The sequence below is a fragment of the Mastigoproctus giganteus genome, chromosome 11 (genome assembly GCF_048544385.1).
Source record: "Mastigoproctus giganteus isolate SK-2022 chromosome 11, ASM4854438v1, whole genome shotgun sequence".
Classification (NCBI taxonomy): domain Eukaryota; kingdom Metazoa; phylum Arthropoda; class Arachnida; order Uropygi; family Thelyphonidae; genus Mastigoproctus; species Mastigoproctus giganteus.
In genome coordinates, this window is record NC_143585.1 from 145,838,893 (window position 1) to 145,853,025 (window position 14,133).

The 14,133-nt window shown below is 37.5% G+C and overlaps 1 protein-coding gene across 7 annotated transcripts in view; it reads left to right on the top strand.

Annotated features, from left to right (window-relative positions):
* Positions 1-14,133, top strand: part of LOC150078499 (lysine-specific demethylase RAD23A-like) — a 280,618-nt gene that overhangs the window by 214,285 nt on the left and 52,200 nt on the right. For all 7 annotated transcript variants that reach the window (XM_090385146.1, XM_090385152.1, XM_090385149.1 and 4 more), the window contains one exon: positions 8,780-8,963. In XM_090385146.1, the coding sequence (XP_090241272.1) occupies positions 8,780-8,963 (184 nt within the window). The remainder of the gene's footprint in view (positions 1-8,779; positions 8,964-14,133) is intronic.

Genomic DNA, 14,133 nt, shown 5'->3' on the forward strand with positions numbered 1-14,133 from the left:
GTGCGATATACCGCATCACATGCCACGATTGTGGCAGCTGCTACGTGGGGAAAACTGCCAGAAAGCTCCAAGACCATCTCTCAAACATGAAAGGGCCATTTGATTAGCTGACTCTGCATATTTCGCAGTTGCAGAGCATTATTGGTCAATGCAACATGACTTCAATCCCAGACATGATACCAATGTGGTTGACCAATCCCACCACTACCATCAAGAGGTGTGCAGCTACACCCAATCATGGAGTCTGGTGTTACAGCATGACAAACACTGGCAATCAGCCCATGTGTGCACTCAGGATCTATAACAATCATCGAGTTCTACACAGCAATGTGTTCACGAGGATGTACGAATGCCTTAGCATTCGTACATCCTCATGAACGCACTCTCTTTTCACTCAACATGACCACGCTCTGCACATTCCATTTGTAACATTTTATATTTTACGTATGTATTCCCACAGCTGATGAAGAGATACTTAATTTTAGTTACTGTTTATTAAACTTAGTTTCTGTTCTTACCTGTTGAACCAAATTTTCTTTATTCATGTAATTTCATTCCTGTTAAGATGGTCTTGTAGTACCTATTTAATGACTGACTCCATTATTTTTGCTGGAACAGAAGTCAAGCTTACAGATCTATAATTGCTTTGATCTGCCATCAATGAAACATCTCCTGAATCCAAGGAGACGTTCTCATAATTATGGTTAAACTATTACTTACCTCTTTTCATGCAGTATTAGTAGTGGCAAATGATGCAAGAAAGCAAAACCACCTGTTCACTCAAGGATAACTTCCACATATCTATCCATCCATCTTCAATTTGAATTTATGCCCCTCGTGTATTGTCTGAGCAAGAGGAAAAATGCCAATCCATTCATTGCCTTATACACTTCAACAAAAATCAGATCCCATTGAAGATGGCTAGTTTCCAGATGCTGCAGTTTGCAGAACTGAAGTATTTCTTGGTAAGGCCAACCTTTTGTTGCCTTCAGTAATTTCATTGCCCTTCTCTATTCCCATACCAGCAGATCCACATCCTTTTTAAAGTGAGGCCTTCTGACCTGTATGCAATACTCAAGATCTGCCCTAACCACCACCTTGTGAGGCGCCTCCGTAGCCAGGTGGGAAGGAGCAGCAGTGCATAGCACACGCTTCTTGATTAGACCGGGGTTCGAGCCCGTCACCACCAAATACGGAGGATGCGGAAAGGTCTGAGAATGACCACCGCATATCCCGGAGCAATATGGCCTTAGTTGCTAATGCTCCTAAAAACCAAATAACAAACAAACCACCACCTTGTGCAATGAGATAATCACATCCTTATTCCTACTAGCAAAGTTCCTCTATATCATTGACAAAACCCCATGAGCTCTCCTGGCAGCCTGTCTTCACTGCTTTAATCATAGACTTTCTAACTGATTGCACAATTATCCCCAGGTGTTTTCACATTTTTCTTTACCTTCAGTGTGATACCAAATACAGTGAATTCCGGTTATTTGGGCCACTGGTTAATTGGGGAAATTCTTAAAAAACAGAAACCAATCGAGAAAATAGCCAGGGTTTAGTTCGCTTAATTGGGACAGCATGCCGTTTAATCGGGGCAGGAGACCACAGCACTGGAGATTACCCTACAATTGTCTCCGGCGGTACCACGTGGTTTGGTCGAAATTCTGGAGGTCACAACCATAAAACAATAAAAACAATTAGCAGGCACCTGTTTATTGGGCTGTGAAATCTATCATAAACGGATAGTAAACTCAATCTTACTGAATTTGCGATAATACCAACAGCTGGAATTCTGTGGGTTATTATGGTGAAATGTGTTTACACTTCCATGAAATCTTCAATCATATAAAAAAATTAATTTTCAGATCTTCTTTTCATTCCTATTTTTAAAGCTTTGTAACTCGTTACTCCGTTCTCATTTGCGCGTATTGGGTTACTTGCAATTTGTGTGTGCCGTGTTCTTTGTTATTGATTGCTTATCTTTTTACTGTTTTAAATTTTAACCCCCACCCACAAATGTCAGTGAACAGAAATGTCAACTAGTTAGTATGTACATATTACAGTACGTATTAATTATTCCAATTATCACATATATTCTTCCGATTTTCACGTATCATTTAATTTTTTAATTGGTAAGATAATAAAGGGTAAATTTGTGCTTAATATATCTTTGCTTTTATAGCTTGTGGATAATATTCCTCCTATTTTCACTAATTAGAATCGCTGTTTAATAGAATTAAAATTCAATTCACAAACATGATCACAATGACTGGCGCTTACTGCACATCATATAGTGAACAGTACTTTACTATGTTGAGTTTGTCGTAACGCGATTTGATTGTACAGTGAACAAATTGTAAAGGCGGGGGTACATTGTATTTTTAACTATTTGCGTGGAACTTCGGATAATTGGGGCAGCCGTTTAATCGGGCCAAAATGCACTAGTCCCAATGTGTCCCAAATAACCAGAATGGACTGTAATTGGTACATTAATCCAGGATTACTTCTATCCATATGCAGTACCTTGCATATATCAAACTTCAACTGCCATTTCTCAGCCCATTTGCGTAATTGTTCTAGATCTCCTTTCAGTAGTTTACCTTGGTTACTGTTATTAACCACTCTGCCAACATTTTTATCATCTCCAGACTTAGACATTAAGCATGATATATATTTATCAATATCATTAATAAATATAGAAAGCAACATTGAGCCCAATATTGAATCCTAGGGGATTACATTAATAACGTTAGTCCAAGAAGAGCAGTATCAATTAATAACCACACTCTGTCTTCGCCCACTAAACCATCTCTTTATCCAGAACCGTAACCTGACCTTAATCAAGCTGCTTCAATTTGTACAGAAAGCTTATATGCAGTATCAAAAGCTTTCCTCAAATTCAAGTGTATGATATCAAAATAATTTTTTGCATCAGTTCCATTGTTACTGCATCATAGTATCTGATCAAATTGGTTAGATAAGATCACACCTTTAAAAAATCCATGCCATGACTTAAGTTTAACTGCATTCCTGTCTGGATGAGCCTTCAATATTTAACCAGTGACTCTGTTATTTTCCCTGAAACAGAAGTTAAGCTCACAGGTCTGTAATTACTCATGTCACCTTTTGATCCCCCTTTCTGAAGTGAGATGGATTCACGCAGCTCCAGTTCATAGAGTCCTCCCCTAAATCCAAAGATGCTGTCATAATTATGACCAAGGGTTTGCTTACCTCCATTGCTGCCTCCCTTAATATAATTGGATAGATACCACCACCTCGGGCACTTTTTTTATGTTTAGCTTCTGGTTAGAGTTTGATAAATTTCTGGTATTTCCCTCCCTTAAACTACCCATGCATGAATATGGAAAACACCTGACCGCCTTTGTGACTTGAATACAGACTAGTTTTGTCTATCATAGGTTTCTATAACATGAAAATTTCTATGCATCCTATACACTTTTTCTTCTCTGTCACAAGGCTCATCTGACATCTATTTAGGTCTAAGCATTGAAGCATATTTTTCAGTCGGAATGAAAAGCCTAGTAGCTTCTACTATTAACTTCCCTGAATATGCTTTCCATTTAGAATTTGCTGTTGGTAACATCATCATCAGTTGGTCCCACTGTATAAAATTTAAAAACCAGCTGAGACCACTGTAGTCACCCTTACAAAAACAAAAGCCCTTCCTTTACCCTTGACAGTAGTAATCTCTTTAAATAAATCTCACATCAGCACACTGTGATCACTGCCACCCAGTGAGTCTTTAACCTGCAGGTTCTCAATGCATGAAGAATCGCTGCTGATAATCAGATCAAGGGGGGTTGCTTCCTCTTGTTGCCTTTGTAACATGCTGTCATAGAAAAGAGTAATCCAGTATATCCACAAAAGGCTTGCTAATGTATGAATGATCAACCCACAACTTCACTCCGTATCCACCATTATAAGACATTGTGTACTGGTCCACTCTATTTCTCTGTGTAGTTTGACTTGTTAGTTATTTTCATCACAGTAATTAGACCTATGGTACACGCAACTCTCATATTTGTTTTCCCTATGCTTATGTTACACCAAACTGACTGAACATTGCCCTGGCCAGTCTTGTCAACTGGATACGCTGTCTTAGATTTAATATGCTTCTTAACTAAGAGCTAGGCACATTATGGCCTCATTGCCATTGCACTGTAAAGCCCATGAACAAACAAACATCTTAACTAAGGGATCTTAACTCTTCCCCACACCCAAATCCTGTCTGGCCTTTTTGTACTCCCCATATCCAAATTCTGCATCCTTTATCTGGCTGAGACTGTCTTTTATATCCGTACAATGTCTGCATGTGATGACTTAATCAGTATTTGAAATTTATCAAATTTATTTATTATGCTCCTGGCATTAGTATACATTCAAGTATACCTGCACGCATTCTTACTCTTAGTTACAGTGTATGAAACAATGTATGAATCACTTTCATCACTACCTGTGACTTTAGTTAATCTGTTATTCTCATATCCTCCCAGGCTATCAATTTTTCAACCCATCTAACACTCTAAACAGCACAGCAAATATTCTTGTCCCAGACTCTCCTGTTTACAAGCACAGACCACACTCAGAAAAATTCAACTCATGCTCCATACAGAAATCTGAAGCATTTCAGGGAAGTAATCATTGTGGCTGCTAGGCTTTTAATACCAAGAGAACTGTTCAAATCTTAGTCCAGGAGCAGCAGTGCGTAGCACACGCTTCTTGATTAGACCGGGGTTTGAGCCCGTGACCACCAAATACAGAGGCTGCGGAAAGGTCAGGGGATGACCACCGCATATCCGCGGACCAATGTGGCCTTAGTTGCTAATGCTCCTAAAAACCAAATAACAAACAAACAAATCTTAGACCTAAATGAATGTCAGATGAACTGATGAGACTTGGGATAGAGAATAAAACTGCATGGGGTGCATATAAATTATCAGGTGATATGGAAGCCTACAATAAATATGAAATATCTGCAATCAAGTCACAAAGGAGGTTCAACAAGCTAAGGAAGATTACGAGAGGGCTCTGCCAGGGAAGGCAAAGAAGAAGAACCAAGACTTATTTATTATGTAAACAGTAGAGGGAGAAGATTCAATCACATTGGTCCACTAGATAGTAATAAAGTAATTGATGATTCTGCTGAATGGGTATTTTGCAACTACATTAGTAAATGATTTGATACTAGAGAGCTATTAAGTGCTCGATGTTTCCTATATTCTATTATATTATGAATAGGTTGCAGACAAACTGAATGGGTATTTTGCAACTACATTAGTAAATGATTTGATACTAGAGAGCTATTAAGTGCTCGATATTTCCTATATTCTATTATATTATGAATCAACAGGGCTTACCTTTATTTTAGATATAGGAAGCTTCTTTTCCAACTCTCCTTGTCCAACTCGCTAATAATTCATGGGGAAGGCAATATCAATTTGAAAGACATTGTCTTAAAGTTAGATTTTGGAGGTCTAGTTGAGAATAGTTGTGCGGAAGTTTGCATTTAGCCAGCGGGTAGTTGATTGCTGGAACAGTCTTCCATCTGTTGTTGTGGAAGCGGATAGCTTAAATAAATTTAAGGCTGAACTAGATAAACATTTGGAGTGACTGGATGGGTGAAGTTATTAGCCAGTTTAGACCTCCAAAATCTAACTTTATGACAGTGTCTTGCAAATTGATATCGCCTTCCCCATGAATTAGTAGCGAGTTGGACAAGGAGAGTTGGAAAAGAAGCTTCCTATATCTAAAATAAAGGTAAGCCCTGTTGATTCATAATTAGTAAATGAGGAATTTTTTAGAGATGGAGAAGCCGGAAGTGATTTAAATTTTGGCAAGGAATTGAATAGTTTGTGATAACTGAGAGGAAATTGGAGAAGTTTGGAGGGGGGGGGAAACACCTCACATTTTATCTATCCATAACTTCCAATGATTTGTCTAGTTCTTCCTTGAACCTATTTTAGCTATCAAATTCCACAACAACTTATGGAAGTTTGTTCCATGGAAAACCACCTGTTGGCTAAAGGTAAACTTCCACACGCTTAGAGGAAGAGTCTGGTTAGTATTGAGCTTGCTCAATCCATTAAACACCTTAAACTCCTCAATCAGATCATCTTGCAGATGCCTAGTCTCCAGACACTGCAATTTGCAGAACTGAAGCCATTCTTGGTAAGAGCACCCTTTTGTTTCCCTCTCCAATCTCATTACCCTTCTGAACTCCTCTCTACATCCTTCCTAAAATGAGGCCTCCAGACCTGTATGCAGTATTCAAGGTGTGACCTGACCATTTCCTTATACGATGGGATAATCACCTCCTTATTCTTGCTATTAAAATTCTTGTATATCATTGACAAAACCCCCATGAGTTGTCCTGGCAGCCTGTCTGCATTGCTCAGAGAATTTCATATCTGAATGCACAATTATGTCCAGGTCTTTCATTTTCCACTATCGCTGCTGAGTACAGTTGAGACCCTTTGTTGTTTTCTATATTTATTAATGATATTGATGAAGGTATAACAGGCTTAATGTCTACATTTGCAGATGATACGAAATTTGGCAGGATAGTTAATATGTAATCAGGATATTCTATTGCAACAAGATCTAGATAAATAGGCAGATATGCCAAAAATGTTAATTGAAGTTTCCTTTTGATGAGAGCAGCAGTCCCAGATTAAATGTGTGGTACCACACTCTGGGCAGCAAAGAGTCAAAAAGACCTGATTTTGCAGTCAGATATGTTATCTGAGGAGTGGACCTAGTTCATGGAGACTTGCTATGAAGAGCAACAAAATTTGTGAGGAGAGAAAAGGGTGCTCTTACCATTGCAGCATCTGGAGTCCAGGCACCTGCAAGGAGATCTCTGTTGAGGTGTTTATGGCCATGAATGGATTTGTGTAAGCATCAATGCTGATTTTAGGAAGGATGTAGAATTGCTAGAATGAGCACAAAGAAGGATAACAAGATTGATGAGAGGAACAAAAGGGTGCTCTTACCAAGAAAGGCTTAAGTTCTGTAAGCCTCTGGCGACTAGTCACCTGCGAGGTAATCTGATTGTGGTCACCTCGCAAGTACCTAGTCTCCAGAGGCTGCAACTTGCAGAACTTCAGGTGATCTGATTGAGGTGTATAAGGCCTTGAATGGGTTGAGCAGACTCAGTGCTGATGAGATACTTCTGCTTGCTCAATTTATGAACCTGAGGGGGCATAGATTCAAATTGAGGAGAGGCAGTTGTAGAATAGTTGTGCGGAAGTTTGCATTTAGCCAGCGGGTAGTTGATTGCTGGAACAGTCTTCCATCTGTTGTTGTGGAAGCGGATAGCTTAAATAAATTTAAGGCTGAACTAGATAAACATTTGGAGTGACTGGATGGGTGAAGTGGGAAGGATTTTTTTTTTTTTTTTTCTTTTTGGCTGATACTGTATAAGCTTACTTTCTTGCATCATATGTCTCAACTAATGCTAAGTCATTTTGGTTTGTGAGTGAAATTTAAGACATAAGAACAGAGGTTTGAAAGGCATAACCTTCTGAGAGGCTCACATCTGATGAGTATGGGCTTGGTACACCCAGGATCCTGAGCTGGATATCATCATTCTTCTCTTTCTTGTAATTTTGTCACACTCTCTCTTCACCCTTCTACTTTTGACACACACACACACACACACACTCTGTCTCTCTCAGGGTAATTTGGAAAATTTTTTTTTTTTTTTTTGGCTGCTGCAGCATAAGCCTCAGGCTTCCTTGTACCATATGGCTAATGATAATAGTAATAATAATAAATATGGAATGCAGTGCTGTGTTGATTTGAGCTAGGTTTCCTCAATTCATAAATTGAAGGTGTTTGTCAATTGTTTTCAGAGTCCTTCCCCCCCCCCCCCCAAGTCTCAGTCAAGTTTATATTTGACTGAGACTGTGGTGTAGGATATGTGGTGGAGGGTATGTAAGGCAAGGGTTCTGAAACTACATCTCTCATTAGATGATGGGCAGTGCCGAATTACGGTATGGGCTCACAGGGCCCTTGCCTGGAGTGCCATTCTTTAATGGTGCCAAGATTAGAACAGTGAGGCAAAAAATATGTATATCTTTAGTAAAGGGATGTTAAAAAATCTTTTCTGCCCAGGGTGTGGAAATACGTTGCTACAACTTTTGTGATGGGTTGGAGAAGGGGTTAAGAATTTGTTTAAGTTTTTAGATTTAAAACCTTAAACAAATGGCATTTTTTTTTTTATTCTCTCCCTACTTGTATTTATAATTTAGAGTGGTCCACTCAACACCTTACAGACATGCTAATGTTTCAGACGTGACTAAATAAATTTAATTAGACCAGGGTTCGAACCCGACAGCACCAAATACGGAGGATGCGGAAAGGTCAGGGAATGACCACCGCATATCCCGGAGCAATATGGCCTTAGTTGCTAATGCTCCTAAAAACCAAATAACAAAACATAACAAACAAACTAAATAAATCAAATTAGAGTTTCGGTTTCTCTATAAACCTGTGCATATTGTTCAGAAGTAGACTGAAAATAATTCAGTTTTTTTGATTCAATTCAGTTCAGAACTATATCATTTAAATAAATATTACAGAGTACTGTTATAAATCTTCTTGGACATGGAAATATTTTTTTTATAGCGAAATTTTACTTAAAATACTATATGTGATAACAGGATTTTACTGTATTTCTCATTTAAATTGAAATTATATTTATATTAATCATGAACTAATATAAAATACCTTATCTGAGATTTTCTTACAGTTCCAATACAGTAGATGATGCCTCATTAAACCTGTCGGCTGCAGAATCCACTCTTGTTCTTGGGGAAGAGTATCAAAAAATGGTACAGCAAATAATGGAAATGGGCTACGAAAAGGATCAAGTTGAAAGAGCTCTTAGGGCTAGCTTCAACAATCCTGACCGAGCTGTTGAGTACTTACTCTCAGTAAGTTAATAATAATATTTGGTGTTTTGATTTTAGCTGTTTAAAATAATTAGCTGAACTTGTGTCAAGTATACCCTTAATATATTTTGCAAAATGTACAACTTTCAAATTTTTGGGATAATAATTTATAATTAATATATTTTTTTTTTTCTTAGAGTTATTTGACTTGTTTTCTTATACTTTTTTTGTATTTCAACTGGTGACTATAACTAATGTATTTTCATTGTCATGATGTGTGGAATTCTTTGACATTATCCATTTTTGTAGAAAGATCATGAAATGTAGTCAGACTGCAAACATAGTTGCTTAGCAGTTATATTATTATGAAAAATAATGGGATAATATTCAGATAAAAGGAGACAGATTGTGAAGCAAGAATACTAAGTAAATACCACACAAGCTTGTGTCAGCAATTGTAAACAAGTATCATGTAGATATTGTATAATAATGATGTAACAAAATTAATCACCTTTATAACATGTACCAGAATTGCTGATAATAACAACAAACTGTTTACAAGCACTAATTAAAAATTACATGAAAGAAATGAAAAAAAAAAAACAGAAAGAAAGAAAAAATACAAAAGTTAACATGCAAGAGCCAGTACTTTTGCAGTCAAATGTCACACATCACTCACAGTCAAATACCAGTACCTAAGAAGGAAAATAACAAAAAAAGAGCGTTTTGGGGGAACCACGGTGACAATTTCATTAAAAGGGGTATCTGTGAAAGTTCACAAATGTTTGCATTTCTGTCATTACCTGCTAAATCAGCAAAACCATATGCTAATAGCTAATTAAATTTTGCAAGATCCTACTATAATACCTAATGTTTGGTTGTGTTCAACTTACCAATAGTACTAGCATTGTACATATACAAATTCCAACAGTCAAGTTGAAAATAAATTGTAGCATTTAGCCAATATATGAATATCCAAGCATCAGGTTCTTAATTGAAAAAAAAAAAAAAAAACAGTCCCAAAAGAAATGTTTAACATCTAAAAATTCGAGAGTTACAGACAATCTTGCGATTGCCCCATTTTTCTAAAGAGGGAGGGCTGGAGTAGTGTTCAGAGAATCATTAAGCTTTAATCATTATGCAGTATTTAAAAAAATCCATGTTATTTAAATTAATAGCTCCTACATGTGACTGCTTAAGTTAAACCTAAGTTAACAGTTAACTCCTTAACCATTGAACTTTCTTTCAAAACATCCTAAGTACATCTTATATAGGAGGTGGCCACCTTACGTGTCATGCATACTTTTTAACTTATAGAACAAAATTCACTTAAAGCTAACTTATTCATATAAGGTTAACTTTGCAGCAAACAAATTCCTTTCATTAGCATTTGTAGAGTCATGTGATGCAAGATTTATAGCATCAGCCAAAAAAAAAAAAAAAAAACCTTCCCGGTTTACCCATGAATAATTTTACCCATGAACGATGGAAGTTTGTTCCAGCAATCAGCCACCCCCCTGTCTAAAGGCAAATTTCCACACATCTATTCTACAACTGTCTTTACTCAATTTGAATTTATGTCCCATCATTGAGCTTGCTCAAACCATTCAAGGCTTTATACACCTCACGGGCACCTGGTCTCCAGACTGCAATTTGCAGAACTTAAGCCTTTCTTCGTAAGAGCACCCCTTTGTTCCTCTCACCAATCTTGTTGCCCTTCTTTGTACTCATTCTAGCAACTCTCCTAAAATGAGGCCTCCAGACTTGTACGCAGCACTCAAGATGTGGTGTGACCATTGCCTTATACAAAGGGATAACGACCCCCTTATCCCTCCAGCCAGAAAAATTCCTGTATATCATTGACAAGACACCATGAGCTATTCTTTCAGACTGTCTGCACTGCTTAGAAAACTTCATATCTGACTGCACAATTATCCCCCAGGTCTTTCATTCTCCACTATGCTGAGTGTAGTTCCACATAGCATAATTGATAAGTATCTCTGTGGTTACTTGCTACCCATGTGCAGTACTTTACATTTGTCAATGTTAAACTTCAGTTGCCACCTCTCAGCCCATCTGCTCAATTTCTCTAGATCCTGTTGCAGTAGCACACTGTCATTAGTGTCATTAACAACCTTGCCAACCTTCATATCATCTGCAAACTTGGACATTAAGCCTGATATACCTTGATATACTTCATACACCTGATATACCTTGCCAACCTTTGTATTGTCTGCAAACTTGGACATTAAACCTGATATACCTTCATCAATATCATTAATAAATAAAAAAAACAACAATGGGCCCAACACTGAACCCTGGGGGACTGGACTAATGTTATTAATGAAATTGTGAATGTGGGAAAGCTTTTCTTATAGTCAGGCTGCTTTTGACAAAAAAGCGTGACTGCCGCACCTTCTATCATGCCTATCCTACCAAAAAATATATACCATAGTAAATCTTACCAACTCCTGTTTTTGGGTAACACCATGCACGGTACTAAGTACTATAGGTTTTGATACCTTTCGTGTTTGGGGTTTCCATAAAAACCACTTTCCCATTGACCCTGTTACGTTAGCATTAGTTGTCCTAACTTGGAGTTCAAATTCACCCATCTTATTGCTAACAATCTGGCATTACCTCAGATATTAAGACTAATTGTTCTGATTGTACTACTCTTACAAAATTTGTTTTCTTATTTTTATTTGTACTCCTTATGTTTTTTTTTGTCCCATTCATTTGTAGCATCACTATTCTTGGCACATCTTGCCATTATCAGCTTTTGTGGCTGCAAGCAAGGCCTTGTTAGAATTCATAATTAATAATTCACTTAAATATCTATATATTCAACAAATTATTACATTGTGGGTTATCATATGCTGTAAGGCAGCAAGCTTATACATCAGCCATAAAAATAAATAAATAAATAAAAGAAAACTGCCCACATGATTTGTCCATTACCCTATTAAATTTTGTAATCCTTCCTTATATTTATTGAAGCCCACAACACCAGAAAGAAGTTTATTTTCACCAGTTAGTCACTCTGGCTGAAAACAAATTTTTGCATAAATTTTTGTTCCCTTTGTGCAATGTCTGAGAAGGTGCAAAGCTTTAAGCACTTGTTATGTGTCTTTGTGATGCCTGGTTTCCACACTGCAGTTTACAGAACTGAAGCCTTTCTTGATAAGAGTACTCATTTGTGCCCCTGACTAATCTTACTTCTCTTCGGTGCAAGCATTCCAAGAGATTCACATCATTAGTAAAATGTGTCTTCCAGCCCCATATGATAGTCTCAAGATGCAGCCTAATGTGCCATAATATCTGTATTCTGCCACTTAACCATCCCTTGATCCATAGCAGCAACTTGCTCCTGATGCTACACTGCTCCAATTTTTATAATAGTGTTTAATGTAAAACAGTGTCAAAAGCTTTGCTGAAATCTTAGCATATGATGTCAGAATTATTTTTTGCATCCATTTCCTTTTCATTGCATCATGACAGCTAATCAGACCTCTCCTTAAACTAAGGATGCACTCATAGTGAAAGCTTAGCCAACTTTTCTTTTGCTGCTGCTTTTAATATAATTGGATAAATTCCATCAGCTTCAGGTGCCTTATTTATCTTCAATAGTCTTTTCCACTTTCCTCTCAGTTGTCACAAAATCATTCAGCTCCTTGTTATAATATGGTATACTTCTTTTATCCCCTGCCCTAAATGCTTCTTTACGCATGAATGTTGATACAGAATATAGCCTGAACATGATGATGAATAGTTATGCCATTCTTATCTAGTAGACCAATATGGTTCTCCTGTTACTTCTAGTGTTAACATAAGCAAAGAATTCTTTGTTATTTCACTTTTCATTCTTAACCAATGACTTCTTGTAATCTGTCTTAGCTTGTCCAATCCCTTAGTGATAATGCTCCCTTGACAATTTATCATCATCTCGTGCATTTAATTTTCTTCTCTGCTGCTGGTTCATCTGGCATTTATTTAGGTCTGAACCTTGAACAGTATCTCATAGTTGGTATAAAACATTTAGTAGCTTCTAAATAGTACGTTCAAAAAGTTCCCGAAATCGCACACTGACATTTAAATGGTTGCACTAAAGCTATAAGGTTTTGTGAGACATTAACTTTGGTGTGCACATATGCCAATTGGGAATATGCTCAACTATTTCACCCATGTATCACAACCAATCAATTGCAGAATATCACAGTTTGAACCACATGCTAACATCAGATTCTTCTTTAAACTTGGGTTAAAGTGTTGCAGAGATGTTGGCATTGCAGAAAGTTTGTGGAGGTGGTGCTTTAAAGAAAACACCAGTTTACGTGTGGTTTAATCAGTTTAAAAATGGGCAGGAAACACTGAAAGATTAACCTTGCAGTGGACACCCTTTGATGTCATGGAAAGTGAAAGAACTCATGCCAAAATGATAGGTAAATGGCTGTTGTTGAGATTGTTCATGAAGTTGGACTGTCTGTGGGCTTGATACACACAATCCTGATGTAACATTTAGGAATGTAGTGTCCAAGCTTTCTAAGAAAAGTGGTCATGGGGGGTTGAGAGTAGAGTGTTTGCCTACAACCCTGGGACCAGGGTGGAATCAGTCAAATGGTACATTAAAATATCCCCACAGTCCAAGAAGGGCTGTGCAACAAAATGCATCACAATCGTCCCTCTTTTTTTTTCTTTTTTTTTTATGGTGAGGGTGTGTAGTGTTATTTGTAATGTGCCTCTGGGGGTTTCCCCAACTCTGTGACAAATACATACAATGTAAAAGCCAGATTTATGTAGGTTAGGGTGTTTATGTAGTGTTAGTGAGGGTTATGTTGTTCATTACGGGTTTTTGTGTCCAAACACAGGCCCCTAGGCTCTTAACCTAGGGCAGGGGTCAGCAACCTATGGCTCACGAGCCGCACACAACTCTTTAACTTTTAGCCCACTTGAAGCACAATTTGAAATGGAGTTAGAGAACTTAAAAATCAAGGACATATGGAGTGCAAGACTAAAATGCCTTAAAACTGAAATCAGGATTTGGAGAGGCAAAAGGCTGCCCTTGCAATTGTGCACAAATCGATGGTGATAGATGAGTAGAAAAAAGCAAGGCCAAATTGTATTCAACACATGGAGTAGCTTACCGAAGACTTATATAAATTTGAAAATATTTGCGTTTGGACTTCTCTCAGTTTTTGGTTCGGCGAAATTC